At 47.1% G+C, this 23734-nt stretch overlaps 1 protein-coding gene across 1 annotated transcript; it reads left to right on the top strand.

Moving 5' to 3' along the window:
- Positions 1–10855: 10855 nt before the first annotated feature.
- On the top strand, positions 10856–22647 carry FEV (FEV transcription factor, ETS family member). Its single transcript, XM_068247099.1, has 3 exons — positions 10856–10904; positions 13280–13351; positions 22109–22647. The coding sequence occupies exons 1-3, from the start codon at positions 10856–10858 to the stop codon at positions 22642–22644; spliced, it is 657 nt and encodes a 218-aa protein (XP_068103200.1). The 3' UTR covers positions 22645–22647.
- The last annotated feature ends 1087 nt before the right edge of the window (positions 22648–23734 follow it).

Raw genomic sequence — 23734 nt, 5'->3', positions numbered from 1 at the left:
TAACTATCATCTGTATGCAGATGATACCCAGATCTACCTCCACACCCCTGACATATCCACCACTACCATGGACAAGGTCTCCTCCTGCCTATCAGCCATCTCCTCCTGGATGTCCGCTAGGTCCCTGAAACGAAATCTAGACAAAACGGAATTTATGATCTTCCCACCCCGGCCATCCATGAACCTCCCAGATGTGCATGTCACTGTTAACCACACTACCATTCGCCCTACCTCTCAAGCCCGCTGTCTGGGTGTCACCCTGGACTCCGCACTCTCCTTCACTCCCCACATCCAAAACCTCACAAAGTCCTGCAACTTCCACCTTCGTAACATCTGTAAGATTCACCCTTTCCTGACCTCTGCCACCACCAAACTCCTCATCCATGCCCTCATAATTACCCGCCTTGACTACTGCAATGCCCTGCTGTCTGGTCTCCTTATGACCCGAACAGCCCCACTGCAGTCCATCATGAATGCGGCAGCCAGAATTATCCACTGCTTCCATCGCTCCACCACGGCAGATCCCCTCCTTGAATCCCTCCACTGGCTTCCTATCCAGTCCAGAATCAGATTCAAGATACTGTGTCTGACCTACAAATCTGTCCACAAAACCTGTCCAACCTACATTTCCGATCTTACTCAAAGGTACACACCTAGCCGATCACTCCGCTCTTCCAATGAACTTCACCTAACCGCCCCCCGCATCACCCAGTCCCATGCACGCCTCCAGGACTTCTCAAGAGCTGATCCAACACTATAAAACTCCCTACCTCCACCCATTAGGGCAGCCCCCTTCTTCAACATCTTCAAGAAAGCCCTCAAAACTCACCTTTTCACTCTGGCCTACTACTCCTCACAAGTGCTCTAAACCCACAGCTGAACTCTGGTCCCCTACCTTTTGTGTCCTTACCCCTCACTCTAGATTGTAAGCCTTTGGGCAGGGTCATCCTCCTTTTGTGTCCTACCTATTTATTTATTTGTTGTATTTATAAAGCGCCAACATATTACGCAGCGCTGCACAATAATTTAGGTTACAGACAATATTTAGGGGTGACATACAGCAATATGACAATACAGGAATACATGCAAGCCAGATCACACAGCACAGTATGAGTACAAGGTAATGCTTAGTCAGTCACTGGATGGGAGCATGGAGTTAGGCAAGTTAGGTTCACTCAAATGCATAGCATGGGTGCACAGTAATAGAGGTGCATGATCAGGTAGGACACAAAAGGAGGAGGACCCTGCCCAAAGGCTTACAATCTAGAGGGAGAGGTAGGGACACGAGAGGTAGGGGACCAGAGTTCGGCTGTGGGTTTAGAGCAATTGTGAGGGGTGGTAGGCAAGAGTGAAAAGGTGAGTTTTGAGGGCCTTCTTGAAGGTGTTGAAGGAGGGGGCTGCCCTAATGGGTGGAGGTAGGGAGTTCCATAGTGTCGGAGCGGCTCTTGAGAAGTCTTGGAGGCGTGCATGGGACTGGGTGATGCGGGGGACGGTCAGGCGAAGTTCATTGGAGGAGCGGAGTGAGCGGCTTGGTGTGTATCTCTGAGTAAGATCAGAAATGTAGGTTGGACAGGTTTTGTGGATGGATTTGTAGGTCAGACACAATATCTTGAATCTGATTCTGGACTGGATAGGAAGCCAGTGGAGGGATTCACGGAGGGGAGCCGCCCTGGTGGAGCGATGGGAGGAGTGGATAATTCTGGCAGCCGCATTCATGATGGACTGCAGTGGGGCTATTCGGGTCTTAGGGAGTCAGGACAGAAGGGCATTGCAGTAGTCGAGGCGGGAAATTATGAGGGCATGGATGAGGAGTTTGGTGGTGGCAGGGGTCAGGAAAGGGCGAATCTTACAGATGTTACGAAGGTGGAAGTTGCAGGACTTTGTGAGGTTTTGGATGTGGGGAGTGAAGGAGAGTGCGGTGTCCAGGGTGACACCCAGACAGCGGGCTTGAAAGGTAGGGTGAATAGTAGTGTGGTTAACAGTGACCTGCACATCTGGGAAGTCCAGAGATGACCGGGGTGGGAAGATCATAAATTCCGTTTTGTCTAGATTTAGTTTCAGGAACCTAGCGGACATCCAGGAGGAGATGGCAGATAGGCAGGAGGAGACCTTGTCCATGGTAGTGGTGGATATGTCAGGGGTGTGGAGATAAATTTGGGTGTCATCTGCATACAGATGATAGTTAAAACCCATGGAGGAGATAACCTTGCCAATGGAGGATGTGTATAGGGAGAACAGTAGGGGGCCAAGGACCGAGCCTTGGGGGACTCCCACCGAGAGGTGGTTGGGGGTGGACGAGGACTCATTGAAGGAGGTCATGAAGGAGCGGTTGGAGAGGTAGGATGAAAGCCAGGTCAGGGCGAGATCGTGAATGCCCATGGATTGGAGGGACTGGAGGAGTAGGGGATGATCTACTGTATCAAAAGCTGCTGAAAGGTCAAGGAGGAGGAGAATGGTGTATTTACCTTCAGCTTTAGCTAAGGCAAGGTCATTGACCACTTTGGTGAGAGCCGTTTCGGTTGAGTGGGCAGGCCGAAATCCAGATTGCAGTGGGTCTAGTAGTGAGTTGGCATTGAGGTACTGGGTCAGGCGTTTGTGAACCAGACGCTCAAGGAGTTTTGAGGCGAAGGGGAGGAGGGAGATCGGGCGGTAGTTGGAGGGTAGCGAGGGGTCGAGGGAGGGTTTCTTGAGCAGAGGCAGTACAGTGGCCTGCTTGAAGTCTGAGGGGAAGGTGCCTGTGGATAGGGAGAGGTTAAACATGGTAGTGAGGACTGGGGCCAGATCCGTGAAGTGAGGCTGAAGTAGATCAGAAGGGATAGGGTCAAGGGGGGAGGTAGTGGTATGGGAAGTCTGCAGTAGGTGGTTGACCTCCTCAGTGGTAGTAGGAGTGAAGGAGGTGAGGGGAGGATAGGGTGGAGAAGGAGTAGGTTGTGAGCGGGTGGGAGGTGAAGATTGAAGATTGGATATTTCCTGACGGATGGAGACTATTTTGTTGGTGAAGTGGGTGGCTAAATCTGTGGCAGAGAGGGAGGAAACAGAAGGTGGGGGGGTGGGTTTAAGCAGGGAGTTGAAGGTGCTAAAAAGACGCCGGGGATTGGAAGCTTGTGCTCCGATGAGCTTGGTAAAGTATTCCTGCTTCGCATGAGCAAGGGCAGTGTGGAACTGCTGCAGGTTAGTCTTGTACTGTAGGAAATCCTGGTTTAGTCGAGTTTTCCGCCATTTTCGTTCAGTGGCGCGTGTTTCCCTCTGGAGGTTGCGAGTATGGGTAGTGCGCCAGGGCTGGGGGTTAGGGGGTCGGTTGCGGCGGAATATTGGTGGAGCAGCTTTCTCTAGGGCTGATGAGAGAATTTGGTGATACTGAGCTGCAGCAAGATTAGGACAGGTTAGGGTGGGGAGAGTGGAGGATAGGCCATGGAGGGAGCCAGCAAGGACGCCAGGGTTGAGCTTGCGTAGGTCTCGCTGCCATCGACCAGGTGGGTGGGCGGGTAGTTTGCAGGTGCCTTCCGTGAGGAGGTTGAAGGCGAGAAGGTAATGGTCTGAGGGTGGAAATGGTGCGATGTCGAGGTCTGCAATGGTGGTGGATTTAGTGAATATAAGGTTGAGAGTGTGACGTGCAGTGTGAGTGGGGGCGTTGGTGTGTTGTACTAGGCCATGTGAGTTGGCTATGGTGAGTAGCCGGGTCGCAACAGAGTTCTTGGGTTCATTGATGGGTATATTGAAATCCTCGAGGATGATGGTGGGGAGGTCAGAGGAGAGGATGTGTGGGAGCCAGGAGGCAAGGTTGTCGAGAAATTGTCGTGTGGAGCCCGGAGGGCGGTATAAGACTGCAACAATGGCTGGGAGGGGATTGTAGAGGCGGATAGTGTGGGTCTCAAATGATGTGAATTGTAGGGAGGAAGGTGGAGTGAGGACACGGAATGTGCAGGATGGGGAGAGGAGCAGACCCACCCCTCCCCCGGTCCTGTTGTCTGGTCTGGGGGTGTGACTGAGGTGAAGCCCCCCGTATGAGAGGGCAGCCTCTGCGGCAGAGTCAGAGGGGGTGAGCCATGTCTCAGTGAGTGCGAGGATGGTGAGGGATTTGGAGAGGAAGAGGTTGTGGACCTCTGTAAGTTTATTGCGGACGGATCTGGCATTCCAGAGACCGCAGGGTAGGGGGAGCATGTGCTTGTGAGTGGGATGGATGGAAATGAGGTTGGGGCGAGGATGGGTGTTGAAGTTATTTGTGGACAGAGAGCTGTGAAGCGGGTCAGCAGGGGATGCTTGTCTGGCAGCAGGCTGTGGCCCAGGGTTAGGCGATATATCACCAGCAGCAAGTAAGAGTAGGAGGGAGAGAGTAAGCAAATGTGAATGGGATTTAAATGTTTGTGAGGTTTTTGAGCTGCTGGAGGGAGAGAGAGATTTCAGGAGAGCTAACAGTTCATGAGAAGCTGAGTAAGGTGAGCAAAGCAGAGCAGATTAAATGAATATGGAGTGAGGTACACTGGGAGGATGCATATTGCAATGCAACTTGTAGATGTTTGCAGACAGGCAGAACATAAGAAAAAGTGCAGTAAACATGGTAAGTGTCAATGATTATCAGCAGGAAATTTCCAACTCCTAAACAGTTTATATGAGTATGCAGTTAGTGCAAGCAAACCTGTGTACATAAAGAGTCTACTTGGTAGTGCAACATATGTCCAGCAGTGGCATTTTGAGTAACAGCATTGGAGGCAGTTGTGGATGCAGAGTAGTAGTTTCCAGCAGAGTCCTTTGGCTGTTGAATCCTGTTTGAATTCCTGGGTGAATTCTTGGTAAATTCTTGGTAAGTTGTTGCAAAGCACTTTGTAATAAATGGCACTTACCTGATCATGCACCTTCATTACTGTGCACCCATGCTATGCATCTGAGTGAACCTAACTTGCCTAATCTCCATGCTCCATCCAGTGACTGACTAAGCATTACCTTGTACTCATACTGTGCTGTGTGATCTGGTCTTTCTTGTATTCTTGTATTGTCATTTTGCTGTATGTCACCCCTATATATTGTCTGTAACCTAAACTAATGTCCAGTGCTGCGTAATATGTTGGCACTTTATAAACACAAACAATAAATAAATAAATACATTTTTGATGAGTTTTATTACACTGTATTACATTTTTCCCCTTTGTGTCCTATGGGAGAAAAGCGCTTTACAAATGTTTTGTTGTTTATAATCATGATAGGTAGAAGCTACTCTTCAAGGTCAACTTCGGGGATATGGCAGTCTGAGGGTTACCACCTCTCATTGGTCTCAATAAAATCACCACCAGGTGTAGGAGTCTGATGTACCCACTCCAAGGGGATAAATCAGGCATACAATAGGCACCAAAACAGTAAAAAAAAAGTAACTCAAAATGGCAAAATGAGGAATACAGACTTTTATTAGGGAAGTTTCTAGGCTAAATACTCTGTGTGCTGGTAAAAATTCGCTCCCCCTGACAACTCAGGCATACTGATGTGGCAGGCAGAGGTGCCCCCCCCCCCCCCCCCCAGTGTAGACAGCTAGAGAGGATCGCCAGTATAGGTAGCCAGAGACTAGTGCCCCCCACTATAGATTGGCAGAGAGAGCCCTCACTACATAGGTAGCCAGAGAGGCAACTCCAGTATAGGTTGCCAGAGAGTGCCCCCATTATAGGTAGCCAATGAGGACCTCCCTAGTATAGGTAACAAGACCGCACCCCCCAGTGTAGATAGCCAGAGGGGTCCCCCAGTATAGGTAGCAAGAGAGTGCACCCCCCCCCCCGTATAGGTAGCCAGAGAGCGTCACCCAGTATAGATAGCCAGAGAGCGTCCCCCAATATAGGTAGCCAGAGAGCGTGTCCAAGTATAGGTAGCCAGAGACCGTCCCCCAGTATAGGTAGCCAGAGAGCGCCTCCCCAGTAGAGGTAATCAGAGAGCATCCCCCAGTATAAGTAGCCAGAGAGCGCCCCCCAGTATAGGTAGCCAGAGAGCATCCCCCAGTATAGGTAGCCAGAGAGCATCCCCCAGTATAGGTAGCCAGAGAGCGCCCCCCAGTATAGGTAGCCAGAGAGCATCCCCCAGTATAGGTAGCCAGAGAGCGCCTCCCCAGTATAGGTAGCCAGAGAGCATCCCCCAGTATAGGTAGCCAGAGAGCATCCCCCAGTATAGGTAGCCAGAGAGCATCCCCCAGTATAGGTAGCCAGAGAGCGCCCCCCAGTATAGGTAGCCAGAGAGCATCCCCCAGTATAAGTAGCCAGAGAGCGCCCCCCAGTATAGGTAACCAGAGAGCATCCCCCAGTATAGGTAGCCAGAGAGCGCCTCCCCAGTAGAGGTAACCAGAGAGTGTCCCCCAGTATAGGTAGCCAGAGGCCGTCCCCCAGTACAGGTAGCCAGAGAGCACCTCCCCAGTAGAGGTAACCAGAGAGCGTCCCCCAGTATAGGTAGCCAGAGAGCATCCCCCAGTACAGGTAGCCAGAGAGCACCTCCCCAGTAGAGGTAACCAGAGAGCATCCCCCAGTATAGGTAGCCAGAGAGCATCCCCCAGTATAGGTAGCCAGAGAGCATCCCCCAGTATAGGTAACCAGAGAGCGCACCCCTCCCACCCATGTATAGGTAGCCAGAGAGGGTGCCCACATCCCCACACAGAGGTCACAGCAAAGGGGCGAACTGACTCACCTCTCCAGTATTTGGAGACACACGCGACCCATCCTCACCCTCCTAGGAAGTCGATATCCTGTGATCTCAGTAATCTAATCGGCCGAGAATCAAACGTGAGCATTGAAGTGTGTATGGCCTGCGTAACCTGCTGACATCTCTCGCCGTCAGACTTTTATGTTTACATCCAGTCCAAGCTGACAGCATTACTTCTGCACTCCCATGATCCCCTCTGTTCTGCAGCTCTGTCAGGATAAGATCTGGTCCAGACTATTTGTGGTAGATCACGATGACATCACACATGCTGATTGCGTGACAGGCAAAGGCATTAAAGCTTTGCTTGTTTTTTGGCTACAGAGTTTCTTTGTGACAGTATTGAATAGAGTGAGATGATTATCTCTGCTCATGTATATTCATGATGGAATGGAGGAAGAGACGGCAGAGATATGAATGTGAAAGAGACGGCAGAGATATGAATGACAGGTGCTCCTGACATTTCCATAACACAAGTCAGCCCCTGTTAGCTTGTGTAGCGCTGACAATAATGGGGGATTATTAAAGATCAACTCTGCTGACAGCAAAAACAAAACAAACCCTTCCCCCGCCCTTACTTACAGTTCAAATAAAAAGTTGAAGCACAAGGGTCAGCCATGCTATCCCAGGAAAAATGAGACACATATAAAAGTCGATAAATACTTGCTCTACTTACACAACATATGACTTGTACTGTGAAAATGTTTAATTCAGTGAATTTTATATAGTAAATAAATTTCCATCGTTACTGCCTCTGACTGAAGCCAATCCTGATGTAATTTCCTCCCTTACTCCTCTGCCTAAAATGGTGCACTGTCACATCTAGTTTGCTTTGTAAACACATGTGAGCAGAACATTGATCGGATTTCAGTAGCTTCTGCAGAGGGGTGAAGTGATTTATCTTCTCTTTCCCTTCTCGCTTCGTGCCACACTGAACTGCCCTCAGCCAATCAGCAAGGGACATGCATGTGGGAGGGGAAAAAGGGAAGTTAACAAGCTTCCCTCTCCCTGGCAATGTACCAGAATAGAGGCGGGATGTCTGTGGTACGATTCATTACAGCAGACACATCTATGATTATTGGAATGCTTGCAATGCTGGGTCAGGTTCTAGACTACATAATAAAAACAAAGCTGTGGTTGATAGGAATTTAATTTTATGGCTGACAATCCTGCTTTAAAGCGAGTCTGAAGCCAATAAAAAATACCTGTTTTTACTGGCCAATATGTTAAGCAATAAGATCCTAGCTGAAACGCTGCATTCCCACGGCAGAATGATGTATTTATATCCCTGAAATCCCCGGGGCAAAATTCGGGGCTCCTTCCGTGTAGAGGCAGAGCTTTGCTCAGTAGCTCTGCCTCTGATCGCATCAATACGCGCCGATCTCCGCCTCTCCCCGCCCCTTTCACTCTTCTTTCACTGAGAGGGGCGAGGAGAGGCGGAAATTAACTGCATCGGAGGCAGAGCTACAGAGCAACGCTCTGTACAGTCACTACAGTCAGTAGAAGTAGTCAATAAAGTCAGCTGTCAGCACCTGTATCACTGGCTTCTGCAACAGCAGACTGCCCTGCATTATTGATTACTCTGATCAGGATAATTAATCAATAGTCTAGGGCTCTCTGATATTACAGCAGGCAGCCAATGCACATGACTACTATTGACAGGCAACTTCTAAAGCACTAAACACATTCTGCCACTTCAACCTGCTAATGTCCCAGCTGCTGCACAGCAATCATTCTCTCTACTCACCCTGCTGCTCAATAAACTACAAACGCAAGTTTGAAGCCTGTGGAGTGCCTTTTTCTATATTGTTGGAGTAAATGTTTGGCAGGAGTGGTGTACCTGCAGGAAGAGAGCACCGGCATACGCTACCTATATCAAGGTATAGCATTTTTCTGAGTAGCAAGGTGAATATTAAAGTAGTATAGTCCCCTGCCCTGCCTGCTGCAATTTTCACGAATGTTGCCCAAACTATGAAAAAAGGTCCCAGGTGGAAGAACACAGTGGCTGAGCCCCACAGCGGCACCCCTAGCCATGGCTACACCCAGTGCTGTGAGCACCTGCAGCCTTATGGTAGGTACGCCACCAGGGCCGGATTTGTACTTTTTACCGCCCAAGGCCACTATCACGAGCCGCCCCCTGATGAACAGCCAGCCCCCTACCACACATACTCACTTTTATTGATCCCAGTAATCAATGTATTTAAAGATGCTTATTAACAATGCAATTTTACTGATTGTTCAACCTTCCATTTGATTAGACTAAACAATGTTGATGGCGCCAATTGACTACAAACGACCAACTGTCAATTGTTTCATCGGTCTGTTTTGTGGATCGATTATATCTGAAATGATCAGAATGATTAATCATTTTTATTCCATTTATGGGCCAAATCAATACTTTCCACTCTGATAGGTTGAAGATGGTGGAGGGCGGAGTTGGACTCGTGACGAGTGACAGCTCAGGTCATAGACAATAAGCTGCCCATGTTTGCTGCTCCTTCCCTCCCTGAGTTCCAGACACTTGCCCACCTACTGCAGTTCACATGTTGGCAGGTTGACTGCATGAGTGTGCCAGGCTGCAGCCCGCCCCTGGCTTCCTGGTGCCCTAGGCCATGGCCTATGTGGCCTTGCCTGAAATCCGGCCATGTACGCCACTGATGGTCATGTCCAGGAGAACTCATGGAGAAGCATGTGATCAGTTTGGTCAGGTGATAGATACTGTATGTAAGTCACGAACATGTGCTAAAGCAGGATGTGAGCACAGCAAATCAGAGCTTTACAAATCTATCAGATGAGCAAACATCACATGCTTCTCCACAAGTTCTCCTAGACAGAGGGAAGACTCTGGATCCTATAAAGCAGAGGCGGGACAAGGTCCTCCAGCACCCAAGGCTGAGACACCAAAGTGCGCCCCTCCATCCCTCCCACCCCAGCCGTCACACACTGATTGCTATTAGACTAAGAGGCGCCACAGGGCCCACAACCTCCCCAACACCTTAATATCTAGTTATCTGGCTTGCAGTCACTGCTATGTATCCCCTTTTCTTATTTCTTTCTGCTTCAAACACAATTAGGAATGACAGCTGAATGAATTGTGCTCCCCCTCCTACACTGCGCCCTGAGGCTGGAGCCTCTCCAGCCTATGCCTCGGCCCGGCCCTGCTATAAAGCCTACCCAGTCCTCTCTCTCTGTGCCCTTGTTCCTGGGCTGTCACTCCCGTTGAAGTTATTTGACCAACTGGTCCAATAATCCTTTGTGGATCCTCTGAAGGCTTCAGAAGCAATCGAGTCCATAAGTGCTTCCAAAGACGGGCAGCTCCGTACTTTGCATGCGCGAGCCGGAACTCGCTTCCACTCGTGCATGCGCAGTCTTCGAAAGCACTTCGAGGCATGAGTGCTTCTGAAGCCTTTCCGAGGACTCCGGAAGGGGACAAATTCGAACATGGGACAGCAGAGGATTGAGGACCCCTGAAAAGGATCAGGAAGGCTCTATGTGAGGACAGAGTGAGGTCCATAGCCTTCCCTCATAGAAGCAGCACTGACATGTGGCACTGGCACACACCAGCATCACTTGTAGGCCGATAATGTGCTTGTAATGGTTGATAATGGCAATGCAGTCTCTCTAACGACCAGTTTATGAGCCGCTCCCCGGGAGAGTCTCATCCCTGCCACAGTTTGTTGTCTCAGAACTAATGAAGCGGAAACAGCAAAGATCAATACGCCCGCCTGTGACGCCGCCTGCTGTTGACAAAGAGTTAAACAGGCGTGAAATGGGGCGGAGGGGGGCGCTGTCTCCACAGTAACTGATCTTTAACAGGGAAACTTTTATTAAAAGTGAGATGAGCACTGATAAGAGGTCCAGAAGGCGGCAGCTCCGTCTCCGCAGTGACAAAGTCAGATGGCTGCTTTAATTAAAAATACTTTTTACAGAGGAAATGACAACGGGAGGGGCCGTGATGCTTATTTCTTGGGGGGAAGAGGGGGGGGGGGGGAAGGGGGGGTGATATATGGGGGGGGGGGGTACCTCTCTGCAGGTTGCCTGGATATTATCCTCCTCCTTTCATCTCTCCCTCCCATTTATTTCCCATTCTCTCCCTTCAGCCTCTAATATCAGTAGTGAGATGTGGTGTTATTATTAATAGGAGTGAGCAGAAGCGGCCCACCCCAGCCGGGTGTCAGAGCTGAGCTCCATGGCTCAAGGTGCCGCGTCCCAGCTCCTGCTCAACATGTACCTGACAGGTAGAGGCACCCCTGCCGGGGATATGGGGGTGACAAGGGCTGGGGGGGGGGGGGGGGGGCAAAAAGTTATCATGGGGTCAACTTGCTCATTCTGGACCTGCAAGCTGGGTACCCCACTCAGCCTGTGACACCCCAGTTTATATCTGTGACCCCATTATTCTGTTTTGTCCTATATGTGTCTTACCCTGTGTGTGTCACCATTACTAACTTCCTGTCTTATGTCAAAATCCCGTTATGTTGTTATGTTATGTATGTGACCCCCTATGTTTGTACGTTATGAAAGTGTACCCCACCCGTGTACATATCTGTTACTCCCTTTTTCACGCTGTCATTTTCTCCATGTCTATCAGTCCCATCTTCTTCCAAGACTCCCCAAATTCATCTTTGGACCTGCCACACCCCAATTACCAGCCTGTACCTGTCACCCCCCCCCATTTTTCTCCCCTGTGCCCCTATTACTTGATAGTTTAAGAACCAGTGTGTACCCCAAATTCTTTCTTCTCCTGGGGTTCTCTTACTGTTTTTATACATACCTGTCACCTCAATATTCAGGTACCATAGCTAGATTGTATGGTCATGAAAGTGAGTGTTTGAGTGTGCGGGGTGTATGTGTGTGCCCCCTGATTGTAGCTGGTTTGTCCCCAGTATTGTGTCCCCCACAAGCCCTCTGCAGTCTTCACTAGTGCGCCCGTTCTCTGCTGCTGTCTTATAACTCCCTGGAATCGGATTTCCTTTTTCCTGGACGCGTTTCCTGCCGTCTCTCCTTACACTGACTGCCTGTGAGACTGGGGACCAGCCAGCCCTGCCTCCCTAGCTACAGAAATGGGGGAGACCAGGGTACCCCACACCACTGAGGACTGGAGAGCATTAATTACCTGCCCGGAAGCTACAGCCCCTCCCCCCCAAAACTGCAAGAGCCTGAGGACCAGCCAGCCCTGCCTCCCTAACTACAGAAATGGGGGTGACCAGGGTCCTTCACACCACTGGACCACTGGGGATTGACGAGCACCCCAAAAGTACATGACAGACCAAGAGACTGAGGACTAGCCAGTACTGCCTCACTAACTACAGAAATGGGGAGACCAGGGTCCCCCACACCACCGAGGACTGAAGAGCATCAACTACCTGCCCGGAAACTACAGAACACCCCAAAAAAACAGTCACAGTCTAAGAGACTGAGGAATAGCCAGTGCTGCCTCCCTAACTACAGAAATGGGGAGACCCAGGTCCTCTACAGTGCACCACTGAGGACTGAAGAATAACAATTAGCTGCCCAGAAACTACAGAGCCCCCCAAACTACAAGAGACTGAGGAGGACCAGCCAGCCCTGCCTCCCTAACTAGGTCTCCCACACGACCGAGGACTGAAGAGGCACAACCAACTGCCCAGAAACTACAGACTAGCCCCCCAACACTACATCACAGACCAAAGAACTGAGGACCAGCCATCCCTGCCTCCCTAACTACAGAAATCGGGGAGACCGGAGTCCCCCTCACCCCTGAAGACTGAAGAGTCCCCCCAGCACTACACTTACATAGAAAAAACTGAAGACCATTCTGCTCTGCCCACCGAACTACAAAAATGGGGGGTATTGCTGCACCCTGAGGTAGTAAGGAAAGAACGCAACACACACGGAGGACTGAGGAAGAATTTATGAACTTTCCCCAAACCACAGAGGAGAACGTGGATGAATTCCCCCAATTACAGAAATGCGGAGGATAAGGGACCCTCAGACCACTCTGAGTAACATCACATCCCGACCCCTAAACTATGAAGCCCCTCAAATCCGTACTGACTGAAAGCGAACCCACCACCATAACCCTTCCTTCCACGGTGGTGGAATAGGGGTCGACCTGTGAGACTCCCCAAACCACGCTGACGGGGGCCTGAGAAACAGTCTTTTACCCCCCAAATTGCTGCAACCAGCACCAGGTATCCTCAAACCCTCCTAAACCACAAAGAAAACCCAGAGCACCTCCCTGATTACTATCCTCCAATCCTTAATATTACAGGCACTGGGATCAGAGTACCCCCAAACCCGACCGACGCCCTAAAAGCCAGGGGAGCCTCCTGCCCTTGTCTTCAAAAAACAGAATGTGGAGTCCGGAGCCCCACAAACTACACAGGCAGCAGAAGTGTCATTGGTGATGTTATCACACCTGTACAGAAATATACATGGATCCATCGTGTGTTGCTGTATTTGTGTCTTCGCTTCCCCATTCATTCCACGTGTGTCGCCTATAGATGTGATAGAGTATTCCCTCAGTGGCACATACAGGGGTCCTATACCTACCTAGGCACTGACATGTCGTATGACGATTCTGCCACCTGTAACAGCAGATTTTACTATATCAAAATTCTTAATTCCTCATCAGATCCTGTGGGAGAGACTTTCCTAAAGGAGAAGACCCCAAACTGGCGACCCTTCACTGCGGGCGTGCAAAAAGGTCAGTCCATGTTTACTGGTATTATATATGCATATAAATACTTATTATTACTATTATTAGTAGCCTTTTATGTTGTTATTGATCATAATAATAGTTATTAACAACAACAACAATACTAATAATAATAATACTGGTAATAATAATAATAATAATAATAATAATAATAACAATAATAGCAACAACAACTATAAGTATTATTATTATTAGGTATTTGTATTATTGCTGTAATTTATTATTATTCTAATAATAATAGCAGGTTAGTTCGACCATTATTTATCATTTCTTCTTCTTCTTATTTTTTAGAATGTAATATATTACTGTTCTCTAATATCTACTCTAAAATAAATAACAGGCAATAACATTATATATATATTATAATGTAAAAGGAACTCTTCTCTATTGTCAAGGGTGATCATATTATAAAAATAGTAAGTAAAAATACGTATCTTAAATCAGCGCCACGGCATATGTTAGCGCTACTTCAATCAATAATAGTAAAAATAATACAGTATAACCAAAGACAAAACACGACTTTATTCATTTTTTAATATCATGAGTTTTATTCACTTTATAACTTTATTTTCTACAGCTAAGTAAAATCCGTGTTGATTAGAATAGCAGCAGCTTTTGTATGAAGGTAAATAGATAAATATCACAGCCATTTTCGGGTACATTATAAACGCAGAATCATGTATAATACAGCTCACATCAGGGTAAATCATTAGGGACCATGCTGCTATTTCCTCGGTGACCGGTGCGGTCGGGCAGAGGTCCACATTCCGGCTGCTGTCCAAGGTGCTGAAGACACGGCCATTCCGCAAGCTGTGGTGATAACTTTGTAGATCCCTGCTAATGTTTCGGTGCGGTCGGGCAGAGGTCCATAGAGGTCCATAGTATCCCGGCTGCTGTCCATAGTGCTGAAGACCACTCCGCTCGCTGTGCGTCTGTGGTGATAACCTAGCACATTTCTGCCGATGTTTTACTCCAGGGCATGTAATTACTGCAAAAAAAGCATAATCTAGGCATAATGTGATTTTGCAGCATATAAAGTAGCTTTTGTGTTTACTCCATCTGTTTTGCTAGTTAGCTTAGGGCGCGGTGCCTCATTGTACAATCTTACCACTTTTAAAGGGGCCCATACACTAAACGATTTTCCCACAGATATACAGCAGATTCGACCACTGTGATCGAATCTGCTGTGAAATCGTTGCGCAAACACTGACCGAACGATCGATTTCCGTCCGAAATCGATCCTTCCCGTCGATTCCGTCCGTGGTCCGAAGATTTTGCTCGATTGCCGGTGGGTCGGGAGTGCATCGATAGTGGCGTTCGAATGTCCGACGACCGACGCTAGCGGCAATACATTACCTGCTCCACCGGCGCGTGTCCCTGCTCTCTTCGCTGTCCCTTCTCTGCTGGGCTCCGGCAGGCTTCACTTCCTCCTGTCCCGGCAGGAAGTTTAAGCAGTAGAGCGCCCTGTACTGTTTAAACTTCCCCCGGCAGGAAGTAAAGTGAAGCCAGCCGGAGCCCGGAGCGGAGAAGAGACAGCAGAGACTGGGGGACTCGCGCCGGCCGGATCAGGTAATGTATGCTGGGTAGGGGCAGGGGTGGGGGTAGCGCCAGCGGAAGCTCCACAGATTGTGAATTGGTTTCATATTGAAATCGATTCACAATCGGTTTGCAGTAAAGGCAGCCATATGATCCCTCTCTGATCAGATTCGATCAGAGAGGTATCTATCTGTTGGTCGATCTGATGGCAAATCAACCAGTGTACGGCCACCTTAAGAAATATTAGGGACTACCCAAAGTATCCACTCAGATCACGCTTCTACTACATAGATCTGGTAAGATTGTACAATCAAGACTGTATCATTAGTGGGCACCAACAAGACAATTTAAGGGAAAAATCCACTTTCCAATTGATTACATTGGTTACTCTTGATGGTGCCAATTGACAACAAATGAGTGATGTATTAATCGCTTGATTGATCTGTTTTGTGGATCAATTCCATTTGAAATGATTACATTGGTTATATTTTTTATTCTAGTCATGAACCTGATCATGATCAATCCCTTCCAATAGCACAATTACCAGATTGGAAGGTAGATTATTGACTATTGACTATCTAATTGAAGCTGCAATGAGGGTTTTATACTCGATGTTCACAATTCATATAAACAAACATGACTGCAGCTAGGTGCACACATAGCAGAAACGCTAGCATTGCGTAAAACACTGTGGTTTGTGCAGCATTGTTAGTCAATGGGATGCAGAAAAAGACAGAGACAACTGCGATTTACAGTATACGTTTTTAGAACGCTGGTTTTGTTGCATATTCTGCATGAATGCAGGTAAAACGCACATAATGAAAGTCAATGAAAATGCAATGGTAATGCGTTTTTCATGCGTTTTCCATGCATTTTTCTATGCGTTGTTGCTTTAAAAAAATCATGTTGTGATGTATTTCTGCTTCCTGTTGTCTTCCTAGTGATTTACACAAAATGCTAAAGAAAAACGCATACGAAACGCATATGCGTTTTTATATGCGAACCGCAAATGCATTAAAACGCAAGCAAACCGCTGAAGTAAAAAATGCAAACGCACCAAAAACGCACACAACATTAACATAAAACATGACATAAAACGCAGCTTTTCACGTTATTTTATGTGTACACCCAGTCTGAGATTTTTTTCCTTGTAAATGATCGTAAAGTGATTGATCTTTTATCGATTATGTGAGAAATGTATGAACTGCCACTTTATCAATAATTTTACGATTGACAACAAACAACCAACATTGCTGATCGATCTTTAGATCCATTTAAGCCTTTTAGCCCTTTGTAGTGATAGAGAAGATGTGATTTATCGATCATAAGTGTTACCACCCCCTTTAATTTACAATCGATTCGCTGTTTTGTCTCTTCAAATGTCAAATTTGGCAGAAAAAAACAATTATACCATGTATGGCTGCTATTAGGGTTCTTTAATACTTAGCAGGGCACCCAGTAATATATCAGCATTGAGGGGGAATTTGGGAGTATTTTTTTGCTTGTGGCTAAAAGTGAACCTAAGGTGAAACTAAAGCGATGAGAAAATCAGTTATATTTATCCTCCTACTCCTAAAATGACTTTTTTTAAGTATCCCAGGATTTTCTTTCTGAACCTTCTGTTAGCTGAAAACCTCATTGCGGTATTTTGTCGGCGAACAATTATCATAATAATATGTCTTATAAAAGGTTGTGAACAATTCAGTTTTGTGACTACTTAAACAACACGGGTGTTTCTAGAAGGTAGCAGTCCTTGTGACCGCAGGGGGCCCTGAGCAGTAAGGGGGCCCCAACTACTACATCACTCCCCAGAGGGGTCCATCCTTCAGATCAGGTGTTATGTGGCTGGCTACACTTGCATGGCCGGTTCTCTCATGAAGCAAGGTGAAACATTTGCATCAGGCGCAGACATTACAGGGACAGCATGTTTGTACTATGTTTACACTAACAGCATGCAGTCAGAGTAGGTGGAGAAGCAAGAGGAGAGCAAGTGAGGTGAAGAGGTCATCATTGGGGAAAAGCAGCTTGTTGTGCTGTGTGAGGAGTCTGACAGTGAGTGAGGAGGGGGGAGGCAGAAGAGCAGCAGTGTTTCATTTGACTTGCAGAGCAGAAGGGAGGAGGTGGCACTGCTGTCCTGATTGAGGAGGAATGGAGGACGGCTGAGGGTGAGCAGTTTGTGTGTCACAGACTCGCAGCCAGCCACTGTGCTATTGTGTTGAGCTGCAGCATGTCGTGTCTCAGGTTGCTGCAAATGCTCCCTTACTTAGAACATTAAATACCAAAAAACAAAATGCAACATTATTATTATTATTACTTTTACTATTTGTAGAATACTCATGCCTTTATAATAATAAAATAGATTTATTTTGTTACATTTTGCAAATTCTTCAGCTGGTTGCACTTTTTTTTAACTGTTTACATCACAATAACAATTATGATAGTCTAATTAGGGATGGGTAAAATCATCGCTGGCAGTTTTGATAGATTTCCGTCCACCTTGCTGCGCATAGTAAGAATCTCGTTACATGGTTTTCGTGAAACTGGCATTAGAATTCTGCCACTAATTAGTGTAAAAATTAAGCCCAGATGACTGCAGGTGAGTAGGGATGCTCATTTGGATTCTGCAGAATTGTTGACTTTTTCGGCATTTTCACAACATGGAAATACGAATTCTGTGGAAGTCCGACTAAAGATGCCCATATATGGTACAATGTTTTCATTTTTTTCGCTAAGATTATTTTGTTTGATTATTCTGCTAGGTCAAATATAAAGATTTTTCTAACATGTTCAATCAGATTTTTATTGAAAATCGGGATAATCATTTGTTTTTCTTGATAAAAAAAATGCTTTTCAACTTTACTTCGATTTGATCGTTTTGATCGAATAAACAGGAAATAAACAGGAAAATCGAACATTTGTATTGTACCATGTATGGGCACTATTACTGCAACTCTGTAATTTATTTTTAGCCCAGTCACAGAACTCAGAAGCATTGGACCAATCAGAGCGTGCAGAATTTTTAAGCAAAAATCGGATTATCATGGTAATTTTAGACCAATTACAAGATTCCATGTTTCCGAGTTTCTGGGGTTCTTTTTTTTGTTATTTTTCGCTTTCTCTGATGCATAAAATGACAAATACAAAACTTCTCATAAATTGGAAAAATGGAAAATCGGAGATTGGAAAAACAGAAAATCAGAAATTGGCATTGGCGGAAATTGGAATTGCTGCATATTTTCTAACCATCCCTACAGATGAATGTTAATTTTGACATGGAGAAATTATACTGCCAATTTTGTGGGAATCTCACTGCGAGGAGAAACTTGTAAATTGAATTTGCATATCCCAAACCATAATTTGGTGGATTTACTGTGCTTCTTTGATATATGCCTTTGTATCAAAGACTAATATAATGAGACAGCTAATCTGGGCAGTGCGAGGGGCGGGATTTGGGTGCCAACATAGGTCGTAATATTAATTTACCAACTATAGGCGTGTGCACTAATTAATTTCAATGGCAGCATTAGCCAGAGCCTATATTACAATAACAAAGGGGGTAATTTGGGGTGTCGGGATTAGCCGAGCAAGAATTCCGCAGGCAGATAAATAATTAGGTAGTCAGTAGGGGATTAGGGAATAGTTTAAAAAGAGGGTAGAAGTATCCAGGGCTGGTTTTAGACTTTTGAGGATGCGCCCCTTATTGGAATGCACAGCACCCAACAATTTACTCTGCTTCAATTAATGTTCTCACATGACATGCTGCAGCTCAACAAAATAGCACACTGGCTGGCTGTGAGTCTGTGAGTCTTGTTCTCCTCCTACTCTGACTGCATGCTGTAAACACATTACAAAAATGCCGGCCATGTAATCTCTGCCACCTGATGCAAATGTTTCACCTTGCTTCATTAGAGAACCGGCCCTGGGAGTATCCGTAGATCAGGGTGAGCTGTCTTTCAGTTTCACCCTGAGCCCAAATGTACCTGCGCTGTTTTTGAATGCATGCAAATATAATACATAAAAAGAAGAAATCCGATATTAATATAATTCTGTGTTTCGTGTTTCAATGTAAGTAAATAAGAACACCAAAATAAAAAAGTATCACATAAAAATCCTGTTTTACATGAAAAATACTGTGTGATTTTGAAGGTAATTAGTTACAGTTTTCATGTAAATTAAGTTTTTTGTATTCACAGAAAAATTGCAAATAAAATGAATGTCCCCTTACTAAACTCAGGAAAGGATATACATAATTAAACTTTAGTGCACTGCTGAATATTTGCCATAGGTAGTGGAAGGTGCCATTGGCTACAAGTATTGGTCGCTTGGGTGCCGTGGCTACAAGGTTAGTTTTAGGCACTTACTGGGGGAGAGGGGATGTTAGAGTTAGGCATTGGGGTTTGGGGGGGATTAGGCTAGGCACTTATGGGGGGTTAGGCATTAGGACTTGGGTAAGGTTAGGCATTAGGTCAGAGAGTAGGTTTAGGCAGCTACAGGAGAGTCAGGCCAGAGCCGGGACAAGGTCCTCCAGCACCCAAGGCTGAGACACCAAAATGCACCCCCCATCCCTCCCACTCGAGCCGTCACACACTGATTGCTTTTAGACTAGAAGGCGCCCCAGGGCACCCAATCCTCCCAACACCTTAACCTCTAGTTATCTGGCTTGCAGTCACTGCCATATATCCCCTTTTCTTATGTCTTTCTGCTTCAAACACAATGGGGGAATGATAGCTGATAGCTTAGTGAGTTGTGCACACCTCCTACACTGTGCCCTGAGGCTGGAGCTTCTTTCGCCTCTGCCTCGGCCCGGCCCTGAGTTAGGCATTAGGTGGGGGGTGGGGGTAAGGTTAGGCATTAGGTTGGGGTGTAAGTTTAGGCAGACAGCAGAGAGTTCAAGTGAGAATGGGTGCCAGCTAGAGCACAATAAAATACCCGTATTCTAAAAGACCAATATTGTTCTACTAGCGTCACCACCCGACCCCAAATGCATACATACTCCTGGTGTATACGGGGGCGTGACATGGTCCGTGGCAGAAGGGATTTAACCTACCTATAGAAACGCCCTTTCCTAATGTGCTGCATGCCACTCTCCATCTCCCCGACACTTGCACCTTCACAGTCGAACATCTGATAAGCCAGCCCCTTCTGCCATTGGCTGTAGCTCTGTACACGCTGGTACAGTTTCACTTTTCTCAAAAAACTGTTCCCACTCATACTTTTTTGCAGACTGCTGGAAATAGATAGTGGTGCTATGGTCCCAATGGTCCTAGTGGAACATACTACAACAAAATCTCTAGTATTCGGCACCGGCGGAAATTGCCTGATGCCGGATACATGTGCTTGCCAGTTGCTTGAGCAACCAGCCAAACAAGCACAAACCTCCTCCTCGGCAGCCGCAAAATACTCACCGAATTTCCAGCGACGTCCTGTAGCTCCTAGCGGGCTCCTGGCAGCTTTCCTTCCTCCCTGTATGGCTCCCAGCATGTCACCTGACCCAATTTGGGTCATGTGACACGCCGGGAGCAGTGTACGGACGCTGGAAAGCTGCCAGGAGCCCGCAAGGGGCTGCAGGACAGTGACGGTGACTCAGTGAGTATTTTGTGGCTGCCAAACCCCCCAAAAAACAAAACAAAGAAAAGGACACCGAGAGCCCAATATAGTGTAGTAAGTCTTGACTCCAGATTATAGGTAATCATGACGAAAATAATACTCACAAACCAGGGTTACCACAAAGCAGGGCCGGGCCGAGGCAGAGGCGAGAGAGGCTCCAGCCTCAGGGCGCAGTGTAGGAGGGGACACACAACTCACTCAGCTATCATTCCCTTATTGTGTGTATGAAGCAGAGAGAAATAAGAAAAGGGGATACATGGCAGTGACTGCAAGCCAGACAACTAGAGATTAAGGTGTTGGGGGTCCTGGGGTGCCTCTTATTCTAACAGCAATCAGTGTGTGATGGCTGAGATGGGAGGGACTTTGGTGTCTCAGCCGTGGGTGCTGGAGGACCTTGTCCCGGCTCTGCCTCAAAGGCAACCACTGCAATGGCAGGTGGGGAGATTAGACCTAAAACCACTCTGGTTAAAGGGAACCAGAGACAAAGCACCCTTGAGTATTTTACCATATAAATCAGTGAGAACATTAGAGAAAACACCTGCCCTGCTCTCTGTTTCATCCTCACTGCTAAAAGTGTCTGTTATCAGCTGTGATAAGAATCCCGGACTGAGCATTCACTCTGGCTTTGCAGGGAATAATTATAGCCGAGTCATTATAGCAGAGCCACAAGGGGGCAGGCTTGGGCTTGAAAAGACACCAGAGAAGACAGACTCAGCTATAATCTTTCCGTAGCAAAGCTAGACTGAGTGCTCAGTCGGGGATTCTTATCAGAGGTGATAACAGTCAGATTAAACAGGGAACAATGAAACAAAGAGCAGATTAGGTGTTTACTGTCATGTTCCCACTGATTTATAAGGTAAAATACAAGAGGGTGCTTCATCTCTGGTTCTCTTTAAGAAGTCACTCTCAGTAGATTGGAAAGATGGGGCAACACCCGTCCACCAAGGGTGAACTAGAAAATACACCAGGATGTATAACAGAGGCGTCAACGTAGTATAAAAATGTTTAAAAACAGTTAGAAAAAAGGAGATAGTGGTGGACTTACCGCCTCCAAGAAGACGCCATGAATTGTTGGTTTATAGTAAACAACAATTTATTCACAATACTCCAAAATGGAAAGCGTTTCACAGGTTTAATCCCCTCCCCTGCTACCGCTGAAATCCCTGGCAGCATTAAATACTATTCCCCCTCCGAGTTGTAGCAACTCGGAGGGAGATGTAATTGGCGGTCTGATGATTGCTGGATCCCCGAATTACTCTTGTGTGAGGTGCGTAGCATTGCACTAGTGCTATAACAGCGTCCATCTTCAACGTTTATCGCTGAGCGCCGGGGGCACCAAAATGACCAGCTTTGTGTTCCAGGGGCCCCGATGTCGTCGCAACCTCTGCATTCCCTATTGCTATGCCACTGATTATAATTCATGACACTATAAAGTTATTATAGGAGGGACTTACAGTATAATGGGTGAAAAAAGAACCCACACCCTAAAATCACCCATCATCCATATCATGAAGTACTACCCTTTTTTTATATTTTTCAATATTTAGAGATTTGTAGGTTTATAATATGTTTCTGATCCTCTTTTGCTCTCCTCTGTTGCAGGCAGCGGTCAGATCCAGCTATGGCAGTTTCTCCTGGAACTTCTGTCCGATCACTCCAATGCCAACTGCATCGCCTGGGAGGGCACCAACGGAGAGTTCAAGCTGACCGACCCTGATGAGGTTGCCCGACGGTGGGGTGAGCGAAAGAGCAAGCCTAACATGAACTACGACAAGCTGAGCCGTGCCCTTCGCTACTACTACGACAAAAACATCATGGCCAAAGTTCACGGGAAGAGATACGCCTACAAATTTGACTTTCATGGCCTGGCGCAAGTATGCCAGTCTGCGCCCACCACCGAACAGTCACTTTATAAGTTCCAAAGCAGCTTGCCGCACCTCCCCTTTCCCAGCCTCTCCAAACTCAACCTCATGACCTCCGGTGTCTCCCCTGCTAGCTTCTCTTACTGGCCCAGCACCCCCTCGGCCCTGTACCCCGGCCACACCCTCCAGGCCCCTCCAGGGGGGTTTGGCGCTGTGCCTACCTCCCATCTGGGCTCCATGAACAGTGTTGGGAATATGAGCACTCATTACCATTAACTTCAAAGGGCAGTGGACTTATAGGATACCTGAGGTCAGTATGGAGGCTGCCATATGAATTTTCTTTTAAACAATGCACATTGCCTGGCTGTCCTGCTGATCCTCTGCCTCCAATACGTTTACCCATAGACCCCGAACAAGCATGCAGATTAGATGTTTGGCTTAAGTTTGACTGTATTGGCCGTAAGCTTCTTTCAGGGTTGTGATTCAGACACTACTGATGCCTGAAGATCAACAGGACCCAGTCAACTGGTATTATTTAAAAGGAAATAAATATGGCAGCCTTCATATTCATCTCACTTCAGGTGTCCTTTAAATCTCCATGTGGTTCAAAGATTTAAAATGAGGCTGTTATCAATACGGCACATACCTCCCAATTTTTTGACCTGCTACTGTGAACCTAGCCTTAATGGAATACTTACGTGGAAAAAAATGATTTTTTACTTACCTGGGGCTTCTTTCAGCTCCCTGGAATAGTCCTGTGCCCACAATGCCCTCCTAATTCTCTCTGGCCAGCAGTGGCGACCCCCACAAAGCTGGCCAGTTACCGCCAGACGCCGGCTACTCTGCATGCACAGCCTGGGGAGCGTTCTATGCATGTGCAGTACTCTAAAATCGCTACTGTACATGTGCAGAGCACTCGGGGCAGCGGGAGAGAGATCAGGGTGAGAGCTGCTCGGGGCTGCACATGTGCAGTAGCCGGCGACTGGCGGCGATGGGCCAGCTTTGCGGGGTTTACCGCTGCAGGACGGAGGGAATCAGGTGGACATTGTGGGCACAGGACAACTCCAGGGGGTGGCAAGAACCCCCGGGTAAGTTAAAATCATTTTTTTTCCACTTAAGTATTCCTTCAGGGCCCATTCACACTGGGGATCGCAAAACGCTAGAGATTAGCAGCTTTGCTTTTTGGTGGGAAACGCATATTTTTTGCTGTCCATTTTCGCGATTTTTTTCAGTGGGAATCGTGATCGCTTAAAAATCATAAAAAAGCCCTGCATGCACTGTGTTTTCATTTACTGCGAATTGCTGGAAGTAAATCTGAAGTTAAAAGAAAAAAACAGATACTCACCTAAGGAGAGGGGGGGGGGGC

Source organism: Hyperolius riggenbachi, chromosome 7 (assembly GCF_040937935.1).
Source record: "Hyperolius riggenbachi isolate aHypRig1 chromosome 7, aHypRig1.pri, whole genome shotgun sequence".
NCBI lineage: Eukaryota > Metazoa > Chordata > Amphibia > Anura > Hyperoliidae > Hyperolius > Hyperolius riggenbachi.
Note: the sequence above shows the minus strand (reverse complement) of the source record. Positions and strands in the feature narration are given on the sequence as shown.

Coding starts and splice junctions, on each gene's coding strand:
- FEV (XM_068247099.1), top strand. CDS start 10,856: ATGGCTCAAGGTGCCGCGTCCCAGCTCCTGCTCAACATGTACCTGACA. Junction 10,905..13,279: donor GCTCAACATGTACCTGACAG/GTAGAGGCACCC, acceptor ATTCCTCATCAG/ATCCTGTGGGAGAGACTTTC. Junction 13,352..22,108: donor CACTGCGGGCGTGCAAAAAG/GTCAGTCCATGT, acceptor CCTCTGTTGCAG/GCAGCGGTCAGATCCAGCTA.